This window comes from Bombina bombina, chromosome 1 (assembly GCF_027579735.1).
Source record: "Bombina bombina isolate aBomBom1 chromosome 1, aBomBom1.pri, whole genome shotgun sequence".
Classification (NCBI taxonomy): domain Eukaryota; kingdom Metazoa; phylum Chordata; class Amphibia; order Anura; family Bombinatoridae; genus Bombina; species Bombina bombina.
The window spans coordinates 639,053,212-639,076,312 of NC_069499.1; the positions used below are offsets into that span (position 1 = coordinate 639,053,212).

Genomic DNA, 23,101 nt, shown 5'->3' on the forward strand with positions numbered 1-23,101 from the left:
CGCTATTCCCCCTCTGAAGTTACCTCACTCCTCAGAATATGTGAGAACAGCAAAGGATCTTAGTTACTTCTGCTAAGATCATAGAAAACACAGGCAGATTCTTCTTCTAAATACTGCCTGAGATAAACAGTACACTCCGGTACCATTTAAAAATAAACTTTTGATTGAAGAAATAAACTAAGTATAAAACACCACACCTCTTACGACCTCCATCTTAGTTGAGAGTTGCAAGAGAATGACTGGATATGGCAGTGAGGGGAGGAGCTATATAGCAGCTCTGCTGTGGGTGATCCTCTTGCAACTTCCTGTTGGGAAGGATAATATCCCACAAGTAATGGATGATCCGTGGACTGGATACACTTAAGAGAAAGCAGTACTGTAAGCTTTAGAGCCAGACCATTTTTTGTTCAGCACATGGGTAGCACTTGCTGATTTGTGGCTAAATGTAGCAAACCAATCAGCAGCTCTACCAAGGTGCTGAACTAAAAAAAATGGTCCGGCTCCTAACATTTTATTACTGCTTTTTCAAATCAAGATAACATGAGAAGAAAAATTAAGAGTAAATTAGAAAGTTGCTTAAAATTGCATGCTCTATCTGAATCATGAAAGAAAAAAAATGAGGGGTTAGTATCCCTTTAAGGGTTTGTATGAACACGTTTTATGAATGAGCTTGAAATAAGGATACATATACCTCACACACCTGTGGCACTGGTTTGCTGGATAATCGACTTTCCAAATTTGGCTCCTGTCTGGGAGTCTGGAAGCTGCATCTTGTGTTTTCATTCTGCCGATTGCTCATTTTCCCCACTAGATTAGGTTGTACATGTCCCACACTGTTTCTCTGAAGGCCATTCCTGGTCATTGGAGGACGAATATTAGCTCTGCTTCCTCTTGGGGGAAGTCGAGAAAGTGCAGGCTCTCTAGCTAGTTTTGGAGCTTCCCCTGCAGGAGTCAGAGCCAGAGAGCGACGGGCAGAGGGAATAGTAGATGTTTGCTGAAGTGGTTTAGCTATTCCTCCTGCTTGAGGCAAAAAGCTTCTTCGAGTATTTGATGGAAGCAGTGAACCCCGGTTGATACCTCGTTTGACTTGAGATTCATAGCCAACAGGCCTTAACCCCATTGGTCCCTGCTGTGTAACTAACCTTTGTTCTGCCGTCAACTTGTTAGAAGGTTCTTCCATCTCTGAGCAGATGGATACATTGGTATCATGCTGCAAAGAGTCCCCAGATGACATTTTAATGAAATTGAAATTGAGAAGACCTGGAAGAGGTGTGGAAGTAATAAAGGAAAGAGACCCACAAGAGAAAACACTTTCATTGTGTGTATTTTCAACTTCTTGGTTCTGATCACTTTGTTCTGACTGCTCTGGGTCACTAAGAAGTTCTGTGGGACTTAACTTTTCCCCTTCATGTGCTAAGGTGAGGGTACCATTTTTGTTAACGCTCTCCTCTGCTTCTTTCAATCTTTTGTCAGACAGATTCCCTAAATCTCTAGTAATTTCTTGTTTATTTTGTATTAAAGTGCTAACTAGGGTAGTATTGTCTGCCATTGCATGATCATTTGATTGTTCCTTAATATGAATTTTCTCAGATTCTGTAATATTGGTGACAGATACTTTGGTGGCACAGCTCTCAGGGACTTCACCTTTCACGTCTAAGCCCTGTATAACTTCTTCCTGTAATGATGTGTCCTTAGGAATGTCATTGGAAACGAGCATATCCATCTTGTAATTTTCTACAGATTCTTTGTCTTTCATCTTTTCTGCAATGTTAACTGAAACGTCCCCAGTAATAACTTTTGATAAAGACCCCGTTTCATGTGTCTGTAAAGAGACCTCAGGACTATTATGTGCAAATGGAACTGGAGCAGAACAAACATCTAGAGTTGCGTTGGCTGTAGTGATATCCTGCTGTACAGAAGTAGAAACCATCTTTAATTCTGAATCAAGGTTCTTGTCTTGTGGAGACACCGTGACTGGTGTAGAGTTGGCTGAAACCTTAATATAATTTGGTGACTCAATCTCTTGGGTAGTGCTTGTACAGGGTTTAGACCCATCTTCTGTGATATGAGTAGTGTTAGCAGCTGCAACTTCATTATTCAAGGACCCAAGGACATGTGTGGCATTAAGAACTTGTTTAGAAGAAACTTCGAGATCTTGAAAGGAATTGGAAGTTGTGTCATTCAGTGGCAAAATATCTTGCGTGGTATTAGGAGAGAGTTTGACCTCCGTTTCAATAACATGAGTTGTGTTGACAATCTCATTATGCAATGACCCAATGATCTGTGGAGTAATGGCATGGTATTCAGGGCAAGCATCAATTACCTGAGTGGTATTGACAGCTATGATCTCATTATGCAGTGATCCAATTTCTTGAGTGGTGTTTGCAAAGGCCACAACATTAGTAACCTGAGTTGTGAATGCATTGTGCAGTGACCCAATGTCCTGTGTTGTGTTGGTGTCTTTTCGCACAGACTCAGATACTTCTGTGTTATTGGCAGGTTGTTCAATTATCTGAGTAACATTCTCTGCAATTACCTGGTCTTGACCAAACAAAGCATCAAGATCTGCTTCGGTATCATAGTTTAGCTCTTTTGAAGACCCAATGACCTGTGTGATATTAGCTCCTTCTGGAACGTCACCCTTAATATTGCATACATCCTGTGCCCTCTCTGAGTTTAAGCTATTTGTTTTTACAGAGTAGTCTTTTTCCTTTGTGTGGGTCTCTCCATGAGCTACATTTACCTCATTTTTTTCTGACAAACTAATAAGACGTTGCTTTAACCGATTAAGTTCTTTCATATTGGACTCATTACAGCTCTGCAAACCCCCAGAACCATTGTCCTTCGCCGATTCATCAGCCACATAAAGATCTATTGTTGTGTTACAATTGTCTTCCTTGCCTTCACTTTTTTGCTTCACTTTCTGTTGCAGTCTACTGCACTGGGAATCATCTAATTCCTCCCCAAGAATACCAATTCCCTCCATAGAGTTATTCAAATCACTACCTTTGCATAGACTGCTTATGGGGCCAGCACCACTACCCTTATAGCCTTCATCCAATTTACTAAAGTCACAGAGTTGCAAGTTCATCTCATCTAGATCAAGTATACTATCTCCAAACAAAGAGAGGCCATCTGGGTTTGGACTATTCTCCATAGAATGGATAATATTGGCCACTTCACAGGCTAACATGGACTGCATGGCAGTACATTCATAGGGAAGAGGCTCGGCATCAATAGTTGAAACATCCATATCTTCTCTCTTCCTTTTAATAGCTGGTGTCCTTTGGTCTCCATTAGTACCACCAGATTCTCTGTTCTCAAGATGATTGACTATATCCATGCACTCAGCAGCAAAGAAACTTCTGTACAAGGGAGTCTGCATGGGGCTGTCTTGCAGGGCTATATCATTGATGCATGCATTCTTCTCTTGAAGATTTGTTTCAGAAACACTGCTAGGACTTTTGTGCCCTTCTGAAAGGTTGCACTCCAAATCCACTTCCATGACAGGCGTAAGTCTTTTCTTAGTTTTCACTTTTGAAGGCATTGGCGTGCTGAAAAATTTGTGTCGTTCACAAGAGATAGCTTCAGAAGGATCATCTCCTCCAATCGGCAAATTAAGGTCCCCAAAGTAACAGGGAGTGTTGGAGCTCTCAGTTTCATTTGACAGTATAATACTTTCTAAGGCTGCAGGTTCCACACCAAGAGGTTTGTGCTCTCTTTTGTTTATGTCTTCAGTGCCCTCAGTATGGACAGCTTTTGTGTAGAAATTGCTTTTGTTTTCTTTTTCAAGAAAAGAGAAAGACCCCTTGTTGAAGTTTTGCCTATTCTCACTGCAGGCATTCAAGCTATCATCCTTATTTTCAGTTTGTATACAACCATTAGATAATTGCAGCATCCCCCCTATTTTAGAAGTCTGTGGCTCTGGTAGGAAAGACTTCCAGTTGCCAGAGTCACTTGCCCGTCTTTTCTTTGCACTAGCAACAGATGGGCGACAGGAGTCAAAACTCACTTTGGGAACATTTCCTGTATCCTTCAGTACTCTTCGCTGTAGGGGATGCAAGACTATATTTGTGCCTGTTTGTATTCTTGGCTTGTTTGGTGAAGATTTCCCAAGGCTTGGCAGCGACAGGCGTCGGTGATTGGTAGGATCACTGAACACAAACTGACGGCGCATTAATTTTCCTCTGTTTGCCTAGAGAAAAAAAGAAAAACAAAGTTGATTTAAAAAAACGGGCAGCAGTGTTCTCCCCAGTGCCTATTTAGCAGGCGCACCACCCATCTGATTTTACTAAAATTTTAGCCAATATTAAAAATGTTTCCAATGTTTGTTGCTCAAATTATTTAATAAATTTGTTAAATTATGCAATTCCCATCAGATAGCTTAAAGGGAGACACTAAAATGTTCTTTCATGATTCAGAGCGATATCATTTTAACCAACTTTCATATTTACTTCTATTATCTAAATCTGCTTTATTCTCTTGGTTTTCTTTGTTTAAAGGAGCAGCAATGCACTACTGGGAGCTAGCTGAACATATCTGGTGATCCAAAGACAAGATGTATATATGTGTAGCCACCAAAATGAGACACTAGTAATGGAAATTTGTTTAAAACTGCATGCTCCTAACCGAATCCTGAAAGAAGAAAAAAAAAAAAAAAAAAAAAAAAAAAAAAGTGTGGTTTTGTGTCCCTTTAACCCCTTAATGACCACAGCACTTTTCCATTTTCTGTCCATTTGGGACCAAGGCTATTTTTACATTTTTGCTGTGTTTGTGTTTAGCTGTAATTTTCCTCTTACTCATTTACTGTACCCACACATATTATATACCATTTTTCTCGCCATTAAATGGACTTTCTAAAGATATCATTATTTTCACCATATCTTATAATTTACTATAAAAAAATTTATAAAATATGAGGAAAAATTGAAAACAAAACAAAACACTTTTTCTAACTTTGACCCCCAAAATCTGTTACATATCTACAACCACCAAAAAAAACACCTATGCTAAATAGTTTCTAAATTTTGTCCTGAGATTAGAAATACCCAATGTTTACATGTTCTTTGCAAGTTATAGGGCAATAAATACAAGTAGCACTTTGCTATTTCCAAACCATTTTTTTTTTTCAAAATTAGGGCTAGTTACATTAGAACACTGATATCTGTCAGGAATCTCTGAATATCCATGGACATGTATATATTTTTTTTTTTTAGTAGACAACCCAAAGTATTGATCTAGGCCCATTTTGCTATATTTCATGCCACCATTTCACCGCCAAATGCGATCAAATACAAAAAATCGTTCACTTTTTCAAACTTTTTTTCACAAACTTTAGGTTTCTCACTGAAATTATTTACAAACAGCTTGTGCAATTATGGCACAAATGGTTGTAAATTCTTCTCTGGGATCCCCTTTGTTCAGAGATAGAAGACTTATATGGCTTTGGTGTTGCTTTTTGGTAATTAGAATGCCACTGCGCACCACACGTGTATTATGCCCAGCAGTGAAGGGGTTAATTAGGGAGCTTTTTGGGGTAATTTTAGCTTTAGTGTAGTAGACAACCCCAAGTATTGAACTAGGCCCATTTTGGTATATTTCATGCCACCATTTCACCTCCAAATGCGATCAAATTAAAAAAAAAAACGTTACATTTTTCACAATTTTAGGTTTCTCACTGAAATCATTTACAAACAGCTTGTGCAGTTATGGCATAAATGGTTGTAAATGCTTCTCTGGGATCCCCTTTGTTCAGAAATAGCAGACATATATGGCTTTGGCGTTGCTTTTTGGTATTTTGGTATTTTGAAGGCCGCTAAATGCCGCTGCGCATCACACGTGTATTATGGCTAGCAGTGAAGGGGTTAATTAGGTAGCTTGTAGGGAGCTTGCAGGGTTAATATTAGATTTAGTGTAGAGTTCAGCCTCCCACCTGAAACATTAGACCCCCTGATCCCTCCCAAACCGCTCTCTTCCCTCCCCCACCCCACAATTGTCCCCGCCATCTTAAGTACTGGCAGAAAGTCTGCCAGTACTAAAATAAGCGCTATATTTGTTTTTTTTTTGTGTTATTTTTTAAAAGCATATTTACATATGCTGCTGTGTACGATCCCCCCTTAGCCCCCTACCTCACTGATTCCCCCCCCCCCAAACAGCTCTATAACCCTCCCACTCTAACTTAATGGGCGCCATCTTGGGTACTGGCAGCTATCTGCCAGTACCCAGTTTAGAAGAAAAAATGTTTTTGTATTACATTTTTTAAACTTTTCTGTAGTGTAGCTTCCCCCCACACAAAACCAACCCCCCACCCCTCCACGATCTCTTTTTGTGCTTTTGCAAGAACAAGATTAGGCCACTTATTAATCATTTTCCGTAGTGTAGCGGTTCGCTCCCGCCCCGTGCACGCCCGCAACCCTCCGTGCATGCGCGCGTCCGCGCGCGCCCCCCCGACGGTCCCGCCCCCCTTGATGTCACACGGCACACCGATGGCCTCTCACCCACCAACGATACCGGCCATCGATGTCCGGTGCAGAGAGGGCCAGAGAGTGTGTCTCTCTGCATCGGATGGCATGTAAGGTTATTGCAGGATGCCTCCATATCGAGGCATCACTGCAATAACCGGAAAGCAGCTGGAAGCGAGCAGGATCGCTTCCAGCTGCTTTCCACACAGAGGACGTGCAGGGTACGTCCTCGGGCGTTAACTGCCTTTTTTTTTTTTTTTTTTTCAGGACGTACCCTGCACGTCCTCGGTCATTAAGGGGTTAAGTAACAAATAAAGAATGTTGTAATATTGCAAAAGTATTACACTGCCCACACCCAGTAGACATTTTTTATAAAGTACACTGCTAACAGCTCCGTCCTACAATACTTTATTTGAAAGGAATGGAACATAAAATACCTCATCATTAAAAGAAGTTTCTACAGTCTTGCAGTAAATTACCATACCAGCCGATACGTGCATGGATTTGCACAGATGCAAGTGTGTTGCACTCTCGTTCACAAGCATAACTGTAGCACCTTCTTCCTGATTTGTTTTACAAAAAGATGTGCACAAATACAAATATTACAAAGCTTGCTGAAATTTATTTTCAACACCCAACCTCCTGCTACCACTTACATTATTTTGATGAGTCAATACAGACTAGTTATTGGAGCAAACACGATCACTGGTGTGATTTTGCAATATATTATCACCTCCAATGTCAGCTAGGGACAGATAAGTTGAGCTTGTGATATCTGCACTTCCAGTTCTCAGAGCTGAAAACCCCACACTTTTCAAAAAAAGTTAAATTACAGGAAATGGAGGATAAAATGAATGAAAGTATTTTGTAAAAGTTTCACTTCCTTTGCTGTAGTTAAAAAAATGGACCATAAACCTGAGATTTTTATATAAAATGCCAAGTTATATGTAATAAAACATAATTTATGTAAGAACTTACCTGATAAATTCATTTCTTTCATATTAGCAAGAGTCCATGAGCTAGTGACGTATGGGATATACATTCCTACCAGGAGGGGCAAAGTTTCCCAAACCTCAAAATGCCTATAAATACACCCCTCACCACACCCACAAATCAGTTTAACGAATAGCCAAGAAGTGGGGTGATAAGAAAAAAAAAGTGCGAAAGCATAAAAAAAAAAAGGAATTGGAATAATTGTGCTTTATACAAAAAAATCATAACCACCACAAAAAGGGTGGGCCTCATGGACTCTTGCTAATATGAAAGAAATGAATTTATCAGGTAAGTTCTTACATAAATTATGTTTTCTTTCATGTAATTAGCAAGAGTCCATGAGCTAGTGACGTATGGGATAATGACTACCCAAGATGTGGATCTTTCCACGCAAGAGTCACTAGAGAGGGAGGGATAAAATAAAGACAGCCAATTCCGCTGAAAAAAATCCACACCCAAAATAAAGTTTAAATTTTATAATAAAAAATGATAAGCAAAAGATTCAAACTGAAACAGCTGCCTGAAGTACTTTTCTACCAAAAACAGCTTCAGAAGAAGAAAACACATCAAAATGGTAGAATTTAGTAAAAGTATGCAAAGAAGACCAAGTTGCTGCTTTGCAAATCTGGTCAACCGAAGCTTCATTCCTAAACGCCCAGGAAGTAGAAACTGACCTAGTAGAATGAGCTGTAATCCTTTGAGGCGGAGTTTTACCCGACTCGACATAAGCATGATGAATTAAAGATTTCAACCAAGATGCCAAGGAAATGGCAGAAGCCTTCTGACCTTTCCTAGAGCCAGAAAAGATAACAAATAGACTAGAATTCTTTCGGAAATTCTTAGAAGCTTCAACATATTTCAAAGCTCTAACCATATCCAAAGAATGCAATGATTTCTCCTTAGAATTCTTAGGATTAGGACATAATGAAGGAACCACAATTTCTCTACTAATGTTGTTAGAATTCACAACCTTAGGTAAGAATTTAAAAGAAGTTCGCAACACCACCTTATCCTGATGAAAAATCAGAAAAGGAGACTCACAAGAAAGAGCAGATAATTCAGAAACTCTTCTGGCAGAAGAGATGGCCAAAAAGAACAAAAACTTTCCAAGAAAGTAATTTGATGTCCAATGAATGCATAGGTTCAAACGGAGGAGCTTGAAGAGCCCCCAGAACCAAATTCAAACTCCTAGGAGGAGAAATTGACTTAATGACAGGTTTTATACGAACCAAAGCTTGTACAAAACAATGAATATCAGGAAGATTAGCAATCTTTCTGTGAAAAAGAACAGAAAGAGCAGAGATTTGTCCTTTCAAGGAACTTGCAGACAAACCTTTATCCAAACCATCCTGAAGAAACTGTAAAATTCTCGGAATTCTAAAAGAATGCCAGGAAAAATGATGAGAAAGACACCAAGAAATATAAGTCTTCCAGACTCTATAATATATCTTCCTAGATACAGATTTACGAGCCTGTAACATAGTATTAATCACAGAGTCAGAGAAACCTCTTTGACTAAGAATTAAGCGTTCAATCTCCATACCTTTAAAATTTAAGGATTTGAGATCCTGATGGAAAAAAGGACCTTGCGACAGAAGGTCTGGTCTTAACGGAAGAGTCCACGGTTGGCAAGAGGCCATCCGGACAAGATCCGCATACCAAAACCTGTGAGGCCATGCTGGAGCCACCAGCAGAACAAACGAGCATTCCTTCAGAATCTTGGAGATTACTCTTGGAAGAAGAACTAGAGGCGGAAAGATATAGGCAGGATGATACTTCCAAGGAAGTGACAATGCATCTACTGCTTCCGCTTGAGGATCCCTGGATCTGGACAGATACCTGGGAAGTTTCTTGTTTAGATGAGAGGCCATCAGATCTATTTCTGGAAGTCCCCACATTTGAACAATCTGAAGAAATACCTCTGGGTGAAGAGACCATTCGCCCGGATGTAACGTTTGGCGACTGAGATAATCCGCTTCCCAATTGTCTATACCTGGGATATGAACCGCAGACAGGAGCTGGATTCCGCCCAAACCAGAATTTGAGATACTTCTTTCATAGCCAGAGGACTGTGAGTCCCTCCTTGATGATTGATGTATGCAACAGTTGTGACATTGTCTGTCTGAAAACAAATGAACGATTCTCTCTTTAGAAAAGGCCATGACTGAAGAGCTCTGAAAATTGCACGGAGTTCCAAAATATTGATCGGTAATCTCACCTCCTGAGATTCCCAAACCCCTTGTGCTGTCAAACAGCTCCCCAACCTGTCAGACTTGCATCTGTTGAAATTACAGTCCAGGTCGGAAGAACAAAAGAAGCCCCCTGAACTAAACGATGGTGATCTGTCCACCACGTCAGAGAGTGTCGTACAATCGGTTTTAAAGATATTGAGATATCTTTGTGTAATCCCTGCACCACTGGTTCAGCATACAGAGCTGAAGAGGTCGCATGTGAAAACGAGCAAAGGGGATCGCGTCCGATGCAGCAGTCATAAGACCTAGAATTTCCATGCATAAGGCTACCGAAGGGAATGATTGTGACTGAAGGTTTCGACAAGCTGATATCAATTTTAGACGTCTCTTGTCTGTCAAAGATAGAGTCATGGACACTGAATCTATCTGGAAACCTAAAAAGGTTACCCTTGTCTGAGGAATCAATGAACTTTTTGGTAAATTGATCCTCCAACCATGATCTTGAAGAAACAACACAAGTCGATTCGTATGAGATTCTGCTAAATGTGAAGACTGAGCAAGTACCAAGATATCGTCCAAATAAGGAAATACCACAATACCCTGTTCTCTGATTACAGACAGAAGGGCACCGAGAACGTTTGTAAAAATTCTTGGAGCTGTTGCTAGGCCAAAACGGCAGAGCCACAAACTGGTAATGCTTGTCTAGAAAAGAGAATCTCAGAAACTAAAAGTGATCTGGATGAATCGGAATATGCAGATATGCATCCTGTAAATCTATTGTAGACATATAATGCCCTTGCTGAACAAAAGGCAGGATAGTCCTTACAGTTACCATTTTGAATGTTGGTATCCTTACATAACGATTCAATATTTTTAGATCCAGAACTGGTCTGAAGGAATTCTCCTTCTTTGGTACAATGAAGAGATTTGAATAAAACCCCAGCCCCTGTTCCAGAACTGGAACTGGCATAATTACTCCAGCCAACTCTAGATCTGAAACACATTTCAGAAATGCTTGAGCCTTCGCTGGATTTACTGGGACACAGGAAAGAAAAAAAATCTCTTTGCAGGAGGCCTCATCTTGAAACCAATTCTGTACCCTTCTGAAACAATGTTCTGAATCCAAAGATTGTCCTTGAAAAAACGTAATCTGCCCCCTACCAGCTGAGCTGGAATGAGGGCCGCACCTTCATGTGGACTTAGGAGCTGGCTTTGATTTTCTAAAAGGCTTGGATTTATTCCAAACTGGAGATGGTTTCCAAACTGATACCGCTCCTGAGGATGAAGGATCAGGCTTTTGTTCCTTGTTGTGACGAAAGGAACGAAAACGATTATTAGACCTAAATTTACCTTTAGATTTTTTATCCTGTGGTAAAAAAGTTCCTTTCCCCCCAGTAACAGTTGAGATAATAGAATCCAACTGAGAACCAAATAATTTATTACCCTGGAAAGAAAGGGAAAGCAGAGTAGACTTAGAAGACATATCAGCATTCCAAGTTTTAAGCCATAAAGCTCTTCTAGCTAAAATAGCTAGAGACATATACCTGACATCAACTCTAATGATATCAAAGATGGCATCACAAACAAAATTATTAGCATGTTGAAGAAGAAGAATAATGTTATGAGAATTATGATCTGTTATTTGTTGCGCTAAAGCTTCTAACCAAAAAGTTGAAGCTGCAGCAACATCCGCTAAAGATATAGCTGGTCTAAGAAGATTACCTGAACACAAGTAAGCTTTTCTTAGAAAGGATTCAATTTTCCTATCTAAAGGATCCTTAAGGAAGTACCATCTGCCGTAGGAATAGTAGTACGCTTAGCAAGAGTAGAGAAAGCCCCATCAACCTTAGGGATTTTGTCCCAAAACTAATCTGTCAGATGGCACAGGATATAATTGCTTAAAACGTTTAGAAGGAGTAAATGAATTACCCAAATTATTCCATTCCCTGGAAATTACTTCAGAAATAGCACCAGGAACAGGAAAAACTTCTGGAATAACTACAGGAGATTTAAAAACCTTATCTAAACGTTTAGATTTAGTATCAAGAGGACCAGAATCCTCAATTTCTAATGCAATTAGAACTTCTTTAAGTAAAGAACGAATAAATTCCATTTTAAATAAATATGAAGATTTATCAGCATCAACCTCTGAGACAGAATCCTCTGAACCAGAAGAACTATTATCAGAATGATGATGTTCATTTAAAAATTCATCTGAAAAATGAGAAGTTTTAAAAGTCTTTTTATGTTTACTAGAAGGAGGAATAACAGACATAGCCTTCTTAATGGATTTAGAAACAAAATCTCTTATATTATCAGGAACACTGAGTATTAGATGTTGACGGAACAGCAACAGGTAATTTAACTTTACTAAAGGAAATATTATCTGCATTAATAAGTTTGTCATGACATTCAATACAAACAACAGCTGGAGGAACAGCTACCAAAAGTTTACAGCAGATACACTTAGCTTTGGTAGCTCCAGCATCAGGCAGTGATTTTCCAGAAGTATCTTGCAATATGTAATAGAAAAAACAACATATAAAGCAAAATTGATCAAATTCCTTAAATGACAGTTTCAGGAATGTGAAAAAATGCCAGTGAACAAGCTTCTAGCAACCAGAAGCAATAAATAATGAGACTTAAATATGGAGACAAAAATGACGCCCATATTTTTTTAGCGCCAAAAAAGCCGCCCACATTATTTGGCGCCTAAATGCTATTGGCGGCAAAAATGACGCCACATCCGGAACGCCGACATTTTTGGCGCGAAAAACGTCAAAAATGACGCAACTTCCGGCGACACGTATGACGCCGGAAACAGAAAAATTTTCACGCCAAGAAAGTCCGCGCCAAGAATGACGCAATAAAATGAAGCATTTTCAGCCCCCGCGAGCCTAACAGCCCACAGGGAAAAGTCAAATTTTAAGGTAAGATAAAAATTGATATATTCAAATGCATTATCCCAAATATGAAACTGACTGTCTGAAATAAGGAAATGTTGAACATCCTGAGTCAAGGCAAATAAATGTTTGAATACATATATTTAGAACTTTATATAAAAGTGCCCAACCATAGCTTTAGAGTGTCACAGAAAATAAGACTTACTTACCTCAGGACACTCATCTACATGTTGTAGAAAGCCAAACCAGTACTGAAACGAAAATCAGTAGAGGTAATGGTATATATAAGAGTATATCGTCGATCTGAAAAGGGAGGTAAGAGATGAATCTCTACGACCGATAACAGAGAACCTATGAAATAGACCCCGTAGAAGGAGATCATTGAATTCAAATAGGCAATACTCTCCTCACATCCCTCTGACATTCACTGCACGCTGAGAGGAAAACCGGGCTCCAACTTGCTGCGGAGCGCATATCAACGTAGAATCTAGCACAAACTTACTTCACCACCTCCATAGGAGGCAAAGTTTGTAAAACTGATTTGTGGGTGTTGTGAGGGGTGTATTTATAGGCATTTTGAGGTTTGGGAAACTTTGCCCCTCCTGGTAGGAATGTATATCCCATACGTCACTAGCTCATGGACTCTTGCTAATTACATGAAAGAAAACACAGTTTCCAATATATATTTTCATTATTTTTCCCCTTTCCATGATATTTATCTCTGCAAAATTCAGCAATTTGAATTTGAAGAACTTGAAAAGCACCCTGCTGACTCAACGCTAACTCTACTATATGTTGTACTAATTGGCTTTAGCTGCAAAACAAATAACTTTATACGAATGATTAGCTTTGTTTGCGGATAGGCTCCTCCAAATAAGGAGCATGGTAGGTGAAGTGCTGCTACTAAAAACAATTGCAGTAAAAAGAATGTTATATTAAAAAATGTTGACTTGGCTGATAAGTTATTCTATAGCAACAGAAATGTCTAGTAAGCTATGTTCATCTTTCCTTTATGTCCCTTTAAAATTTTACACACCCAACTCCTAGCTCTCATACACTCTTTGGGGCTGTACCACATATATCCCATCGCCCTCAGCGAGTTTCAGAAATACACATTAATCTTTTGTTCCAGTGTTCCCATTACTCCTTTAGCACACTAGCTAACTGGTACCATTGTATTTTTTTTTCTTTTCATTAAAAAAAAGGGACAGTATACACAAATTGTTATTGTTTAAAAAGATAGAAAATCCCTATATTGCCCATTCCCCAGTTTTCCATAACCAACACAGTTATATTAATATACGTTTTACCTCTGTTATTATCTTGTATCCAAGACTCTGCTGACTGCCCCCTTATCTCAGTGTTTTTAACAGACATGATGTTTAGCCAATCATTGCAGACTCCTAAATAAATCCACGGGAGTGAGCACCATTTTATTTATATGACACATGAACTAGTACTGGCTAACTGAAAAACTTTCAAAATGTTCTAAACTAAGGAGGCGTTTTTCAACGGTTTTGAAGTCAGTTTGAGTCTACCTAGGATGAGCTTTTCAAAAATACCACCAAGAAAACAATTTATGTAAGAACTTACCTGATAAATTAATTTCTTTCATATTAGCAAGAGTTCACGAGCTAGTGATGTATGGGATATTCAATCCTACAAGAAGGGGCAAAGTTTCCCAAACCTCAAAATGCCAATAAACACACCCCTCACCACACCCACAATTAAGTTTAACGAATAGCCAAGTAGTGGGGTGATAAAGAAAGGAGTAAAAAAAATCATAACCACCATAAAAAGGGTGGGTCTCATGGACTCTTGCCAATATGAAAAATGAATTTATCAGGTAAGTTCTTACATAAATTATGTTTTTTCATGTAACTGGCAAGAGTCCATGAGCAAGTGACATATGGGATAGTAATATCCAAGGATGTGGAACTCCACACGAGAGGGATAAAATAAGCCATTTTCCGCTGAAAAAATTAATCCACAACCCAAAATATAAGTTTATTCTCAAATGAAAAAAGACAAAAGCAGAGGAATCAAACTGAAACAGCTGCCTGAAGAACTTTTCTACCAAAGACTGCTTTCAAGGAAGCAAATACATCAAAACGGTAGAATTTAGCAAATGTATGCAAAGAAGACCAAGTTGCTGCTTTGCAAATCTGATCAACTGAAGCTTCATTCTTAAAAGCCCACAAAGTGGAGACTGATCTAGTAGAATGAGCTGTAATTCTCCGAGGCAGGGCCTGACCCGACTTCAAATAAGCCTGATGAATTAAAAGCTTTTACCAGGATGCCAAGGAAATGGCAGAAGCCTTCTGACCTTTCCTAGGACCAGAAAAGACAGATAGACTAGAAGTCTTCCTGAAATCTTTAGCAGCTTCAACATATTTCAAAGCTCTTACAACATCCAAAGAATGCAAGGATCTCTTTAAAGAATTCTTAGGATTAGGACACAAAGAAGGGACAACAATTTCTCTATTAATGTTAGAATTCACAACCTTTGGTAGAAATTTAAATGAAGTCCGCAAAACTGCCTTATGACGGAAAAAAAAAAAAAAGAGCTTCACAAGAAAGAGCAGATAATTCGGAATCTCTTCTAGCAGAAGAGATGGCCAAAAGGAACAACACTTTCCAAGAAAGTAGTTTAAATGTCCAAAGAATGCATAGGCTCAAACGGAGGGGCCGGTGAAGCCTTCAAACCCAAATTAAGACTCCAAGGAGGAGAGATTGATTTAATGACAGGCTTGATATGGACCAAAGCCTGCACAAATCTGTGACTATCAGGAAGCTTAGCAATCTTTCTGTGAAATAAAACAGAAAGCAGGGGCGGAGTTTAGCCACGCAGGCTGATGGCTGCACTCTAAGAGAGCTCCCATCTCCAAGCCTGGCAAACATCTCTAAGAAGGGCATTTAAAAGTATAACTTCACCTTTATTTTACTGGGGTTTCTCCTGGGATCACACTGCTAGTATTGAGCAAACTTTGGGCTACGATCCTGCAATCAGACTATCCAGCAAACAGACACCGCTCCTGTGACAGCCATTGCAGCGGACAATCGACTATTAGAAAGCAGCAAGCTGCAGCATCTCAAACTCCCTCTTCCTTACGGTAGGAGGACTTAGTGACCGTAAGTCGCAAAAGCCAAGAAAAAAAAAAACTTACATAGAGAACAGCGGCTACACTGACCTCTCTGGCCTCCACACCACATCTCATCTAAGACGTCCCGATCGCCATCTTTACCCCACGTGGGCTGCTCTCCTGTACTAACGCAGCTCACAAAGGCAGGAAACACAGATCCGGAGGAGACAACAGCATAAACGCTTGGCAACACAAGTAAGCCTGTGACTATAACTACCTCATAAATACTTCAGCTTGGGGGTGCAGGAGGCGGCATAGAGTCATATACAGAAAAACATAATCACGCACTGTCACCCACTATAAACAGTGCTCATATAACTAAGCACATACCTTTAGAAAGAAGGGACAGGCAGCTAGAAGGCTACATAGAGCTGCTATACCTAATTTCAGCACCGTTCTATTGTACAGTTCATTGAGATTGGAGTGAAACACACATACACCTCACTCACCTGTCTCTAAAGCACAGCTCCATTACATGTGTGATGCCTTGTAAAAGGCAGGCAAAGACAGACAAACTGACAACCAATAAAACTATAAACAACTATCTTAAACCTGCAGCTGCCCCTGACACAAGCACCCCAGGTGAAATGTCAGTCCCCACAGTACCTTTACCAAACCAGGCACAGCTCATAGACCACAGTAACAATATGTATCTTTCAAAGAATGATATCTTGCACTTATCCTCAAAAGAAGACATTAAGGAGGTTATGCAAGAAATGAGATCTCTATTCGGCGACCTTCGCAAGGACATAAGTGTTCTGGATCAAAGGGTTGTGACACTAGAAGAAAAACATAATTTATGCTTACCTGATAAATTTATTTCTCTTGTAGTGTATCCAGTCCACGGATCATCCATTACTTATGGGATATTAACTCCTCCCCAACAGGAAGTGCAAGAGGATTCACCCAGCAGAGCTGCTATATAGCTCCTCCCCTAACTGCCATTACCAGTCATTCGACCGAAAACATGCAGAGAAAGGAAAACCATAGGGTGCAGTGGTGACTGTAGTTTAATGGAAAAATTACCTGCCTTAAAGTGACAGGGCGGGCCGTGGACTGGATACACTACAAGAGAAATAAATTTATCAGGTAAGCATAAATTATGTTTTCTCTTGTTAAGTGTATCCAGTCCACGGATCATCCATTACTTATGGGATACCAATACCAAAGCTAAAGTACACGGATGACGGGAGGGACAGGCAGGCTCTTTATACGGAAGGAACCACTGCCTGAAGAACCTGTCTCCCAAAAACAGCCTCCGAAGAAGCAAGTGTGTCAAATTTGTAAAATTTGGAAAAAGTACGAAGAGAAGACCAAGTTGCAGCCTTGCAAATCTGTTCAACAGAAGCCTCATTCTTAAAGGCCCAAGTGGAAGCCACAGCTCTAGTAGAATGTGCTGTAATTCTTTCAGGAGGCTGCTGTCCAGCAGTCTCATAGGCTAACCGTATTATGCTACAAAGCCAAAAGGAGAGAGAGGTAGCCGAAGCTTTTTGACCTCTCCTCTGACCAGAATAAACGACAAACAGGGAAGACGTTTGTCGAAAATCCTTAGTTGCCTGTAGATAAAATTTCAGGGCACGGACTACATCTAGATTGTGTAGCAGACGTTCCTTTTTCGAAGAAGGATTAGGACACAAAGATGGAACCACAATCTCTTGATTGATATTCCTGTTAGTGACCACCTTAGGTAGGAACCCAGGTTTAGTACGCAGAACTACCTTGTCTGAATGAAAAATCAGATAAGGAGAATCACAATGTAAGGCAGATAACTCAGAGACTCTTCGAGCCGAGGAAATCGCCATTAAAAACAGAACTTTCCAAGATAACAACTTGATATCAATGGAATGAAGGGGTTCAAACGGAACCCCCTGTAAAACATTAAGAACTAAGTTCAAACTCCATGGTGGAGCAACAGTTTTAAACACAGGCTTGATCCTAGCTAAAGCCTGACAAAAAGCTTGAACGTCCGGAACTTCTGACAGACGTTTGTGTAAAAGAATGGACAGAGCTGAAATCTGTCCCTTTAAGGAACTAGCGGATAAACCCTTTTCTAAACCTTCTTGTAGAAAAGACAATATCCTCGGAATCCTAACCTTACTCCATGAGTAACTCTTGGATTCGCACCAATATAAGTATTTGCGCCATATCTTATGGTAAATCTTTCTGGTAACAGGCTTCCTAGCCTGTATTAAGGTATCAATAACTGACTCAGAAAAACCACGTTTTGATAAAATCAAGCGTTCAATTTCCAAGCAGTCAGCTTCAGAGAAATTAGATTTTGATGTTTGAAGGGACCCTGGATCAGAAGGTCCTGTTTCAGAGGTAGCGACCAAGGTGGACAGGATGACATGTCCACTAGATCTGCATACCAAGTCCTGCGTGGCCATGCAGGCGCTATTAGAATCACTGATGCTCTCTCCTGTTTGATTCTGGCAATCAATCGAGGAAGCATCAGGAAGGGTGGAAACACATAAGCCATCCCGAAGGTCCAAGGTGCTGTCAAAGCATCTATCAGAACCGCTCCCGGATCCCTGGATCTGGACCCGTAACGAGGAAGCTTGGCGTTCTGTCGAGACGCCATGAGATCTATCTCTGGTTTGCCCCAACGTCGAAGTATTTGGGCAAAGACCTCCGGATGAAGTTCCCACTCCCCCGGATGAAAAGTCTGACGACTTAAGAAATCCGCCTCCCAGTTCTCCACTCCCGGGATGTGGATTGCTGACAGGTGGCAAGAGTGAGACTCTACCCAGCGAATTATCTTTGATACTTCCATCATTGCTAGGGAGCTTCTTGTCCCTCCCTGATGGTTGATGTAAGCTACAGTCGTGATGTTGTCCGACTGAAACCTGATGAACCCCCGAGTTGTTAACTGGGGCCAAGCCAGAAGGGCATTGAGAACTGCTCTCAATTCCAGAATGTTTATTGGTAGGAGACTCTCCCTCCTGATTCCATTGTCCCTGAGCCTTCAGAGAATTCCAGACAGCGCCCCAACCTAGTAGGCTGGCGTCTGTTGTTACAATTGTCCAGTCCGGCCTGCTGAATGGCATCCCCCTGGACAGATGTGGCCGAGAAAGCCACCATAGAAGAGAATTTCTGGTCTCTTGATCCAGATTCAGAGTAGGGGACAAGTCTGAGTAATCCCCATTCCACTGACTTAGCATGCACAATTGCAGCGGTCTGAGATGTAGGCGTGCAAAGGGTACTATGTCCATTGCTGCTACCATTAAGCCGATCACCTCCATGCATTGAGCTACTGACGGGTGTTGAATGGAATGAAGGACACGGCATGCATTTTGAAGCTTTGTTAACCTGTCTTCTGTCAGGTAAATCTTCATTTCTACAGAATCTATAAGAGTCCCCAAGAAGGGAACTCTTGTGAGTGGAAAGAGAGAACTCTTCTTTTCGTTCACCTTCCATCCATGCGACCTTAGAAATGCCAGTACTAACTCTGTATGAGACTTGGCAGTTTGAAAGCTTGAAGCTTGTATCAGAATGTCGTCTAGGTACGGAGCTACCGCAATTCCTCGCGGTCTTAGTACCGCCAGAAGAGCACCCAGAACCTTTGTGAAGATTCTCGGAGCCGTAGCCAATCCGAATGGAAGAGCTACAAACTGGTAATGCCTGTCTAGAAAGGCAAACCTTAGATACCGGTAATGATCTTTGTGAATCGGTATGTGAAGGTAAGCATCCTTTAAATCCACTGTGGTCATGTACTGACCCTTTTGGATCATGGGTAAAATTGTCAGAATAGTTTCCATTTTGAACGATGGAACTCTTAGGAATTTGTTTAGGATCTTTAAATCCAAGATTGGCCTGAAAATTCCCTCTTTTTTGGGAACCACAAACAGATTTGAGTAAAACCCTTGTCCTTGTTCCGACCGCGGAACCGGATGGATCACTCCCATTAATAAAAGATCTTGTACGCAGCGTAGAAACGCCTCTTTCTTTATTTGGTTTGTTGACAACCTTGACAGATGAAATCTCCCTCTTGGGGGAGAGAATTTGAAGTCTAGAAGGTATCCCTGAGATATGATCTCTAACGCCCAGGGATCCTGGACATCTCTTGCCCAAGCCTGGGCGAAGAGAGAAAGTCTGCCCCCCACTAGATCCGTTCCCGGATCGGGGGCCCTCGATTCATGCTGTCTTAGGGGCAGCAGCAGGTTTCCTGGCCTGCTTGCCCTTGTTCCAGGACTGGTTAGGTCTCCAGCCTTGTCTGTAGCGAGCAACAGCTCCTTCCTGTTTTGGTGCAGAGGAAGTTGATGCTGCTCCTGCTTTGAAATTACGAAAGGAACGAAAATTAGACTGTCTAGCCTTAGGTTTGGCTCTGTCTTGAGGCAGGGCATGGCCTTTACCTCCTGTAATGTCAGCGATAATTTCTTTCAACCCGGGCCCGAATAAGGTCTGCCCTTTGAAAGGTATATTAAGCAATTTAGATGTAACGTCAGCTGACCAGGATTTTAGCCACAGTGCTCTGCGTGCCTGAATGGCGAATCCGGAATTCTTAGCCGTAAGTTTAGTTAAATGTACTACGGCATCTGAAATAAATGAGTTAGCTAACTTAAGGGCTTTAAGCTTGTGTGTAATCTCATCTAATGGAGCTGATTCAAGTGTCTCTTCCAGAGACTCAAACCAAAATGCTGCTGCAGCCGTGACAGGCGCAATGCATGCAAGAGGTTGCAATATAAAACCTTGTTGAACAAACATTTTCTTAAGGTAACCCTCTAACTTTTTATCCATTGGATCTGAAAAGGCACAGCTATCCTCCACCGGGATAGTGGTACGCTTAGCTAAAGTAGAAACTGCTCCCTCCACCTTAGGGACCGTTTGCCATAAGTCCCGTGTGGTGGCGTCTATTGGAAACATCTTTCTAAATATCGGAGGGGGTGAGAACGGCACACCGGGTCTATCCCACTCCTTAGTAACAATTTCAGTAAGTCTCTTAGGTATAGGAAAAACGTCAGTACTCGCCGGTACCGCAAAATATTTATCCAACCTACACATTTTCTCTGGTATTGCAACTGTGTTACAATCATTCAGAGCCGCTAACACCTCCCCTAGTAATACACAGAGGTTTTCCAGCTTAAATTTAAAATTTGAAATATCTGAATCCAGTTTGTTTGGATCAGAACCGTCACCCGCAGAATGAAGCTCTCCGTCCTCATGTTCTGCAAATTGTGACGCAGTGTCTGACATGGCCCTAATATTATCAGCGTACTCTGTTCTCACCCCAGAGTGATCACGCTTACCTCTTAGTTCTGGTAATTTAGCCAAAACTTCAGTCATAACAGTAGCCATATCCTGTAATGTGATTTGTAATGGCCGCCCAGATGTACTCGGCGCTACAATATCACGCACCTCCCGAGCGGGAGATGCAGGTACTGACACGTGAGGCGAGTTAGTCGGCATAACTCTCCCCTCATTGTTTGGTGAAATATGTTCAATTTGTACAGATTGACTTTTATTTAAAGTAGCATCAATACAGTTAGTACATAAATTTCTATTGGGCTCCACTTTGGCTTTAGCACATATAGCACAGATATCTTCCTCTGAATCAGACATGTTTAACACACTAGCAAATAAACTAACAACTTGGAAATACTTTTCAAGTAATTTACTATAATATGAAAACGTACTGTGCCTATAAGAAGCACAGAAAAAGTTATGACAGTTGAAAATTAATAAACTGAAAAGTTATAGCATCAAATCTTTGTAAAAAACACAATTTTAGCAAAGGATTGCTCCCATTAGCAAAGGATAACTAACCCTGATAGCAGAAAAAAAAAATAAAAAAAAAAAAAAAAAAATACAGAAATAAACTTTTTTTTTTTTTATCACAGTCAACTACAATCTCACAGCTCTGCTGTGAGTGATTACCTCCCTCAAAACAAGTTTTGAAGACCCCTGAGTTCTGTAGAGATGAACCGGATCATGCAGGGAAGACAATAAACTTCTGTCCTCCCCCTCACACATAACAGTGAGAGAGATCAGTAAACTGTCATAAATTAAATAAAACGACTGCCAAGTGGAAAAAAAAATAGTGCCCAAAACATTTTTTCACCCAGTACCTCAGAAAATTAAACGATTTTACATGCCAGCAAAAAATGTTTAACATTAATAAATTGAGTGTTATTAAAAAGCCTGTTGCTAGTCCCTGCAAATTAGGCTAATGTTTTATGCATACAGTATAATTCCAGTGAAGTGCCATTCCCCAGAATACTGAAGTGTAAAATATACATACATGACAGCCTGATACCAGTTGCTGCTACTGCATTTAAGGCTGAGTTTACATTATATCGGTATGGCAGAATTTTCTCATCAATTCCATTGTCAGAAAATAATAAGCTGCTACATACCTCTTTGCAGATTAATCTGCCCGCTGTCCCCTGATCTGAAGTTTACCTCTCCTCAGATGGCCGAGAAACAGCAATATGATCTTAACTACTCCGGCTAAAATCATAGAAAAACTCAGGTAGATTCTTCTTCAAATTCTACCAGAGAAGGAATAACACACTACGGTGCTATTATAAAATAACAAACTTTTGATTGAAGGTATGAAACTAAGTATAATCACCACAGTCCTCTCACACATCCTATCTATTCGTTGGGTGCAAGAGAATGACTGGTAATGGCAGTTAGGGGAGGAGCTATATAGCAGCTCTGCTGGGTGAATCCTCTTGCACTTCCTGTTGGGGAGGAGTTAATATCCCATAAGTAATGGATGATCCGTGGACTGGATACACTTAACAAGAGAAAACAGACAACCATGGACAGACAACTTCAAAAGACCTCAACTATCACACAAGAACATGAACATAAGATCACCAGTCTCGCTGACAAGTTAGAAGACTTAGAAAATAGATGCAGACGCAATAATCTACGAATAAGAGGAGTCTCAGAATCAGTCTCCCCCCCTGCTATTGAGGGTTACCTTCAAGCCCTGTTTAAAATTATTAGAGAAGACCCTTCTGCAGAAGATGTCTCTATAGAAAGGGCTCACAGGGGGTTAAGACCGAGACCTCCACCCAAAGCCCTACCTAGGGACATTATAGTTAAATTCTCACGATTCAAAGACAAAGAAGATCTCATTAGACACGCAAGACTGAATCACCGGATATATCACGCAGGTGAAGAAATACAAATTTTCTCAGACCTCTCCCAAGCAACACTCCTAAAAAGAAAAGAACTAAGTCTCATCACCACCATCCTCAGGAAAAACAGAATTCAGTACAGATGGGGATTCCCTGTGTCACTGATTGCAACAGGTAACAAAACAGCTACCTTCAAACCCGGCGATGACCCTACACACTTCTACGATGAACTCTCACCAGCCTCTAGAGACACCACTGACTCTGCACAGTGCTCACAGGAGAGGCGCCTGAACTCACAGAATGCAATTGACTAAAAGACCA

The 23,101-nt window shown here is 40.6% G+C and overlaps 1 protein-coding gene across 1 annotated transcript in view; it reads right to left on the reverse strand.

Annotated features, from left to right (window-relative positions):
• Window positions 1-658: 658 nt before the first annotated feature.
• LOC128660220 (uncharacterized) overlaps window positions 659-23,101 on the reverse strand; it is an 87,010-nt gene continuing 64,567 nt past the window's right edge. The window contains exon 2 of the mRNA XM_053713960.1: window positions 659-4,195. Within this exon, the coding sequence (XP_053569935.1) occupies window positions 659-4,195 (3,537 nt within the window). The remainder of the gene's footprint in view (window positions 4,196-23,101) is intronic.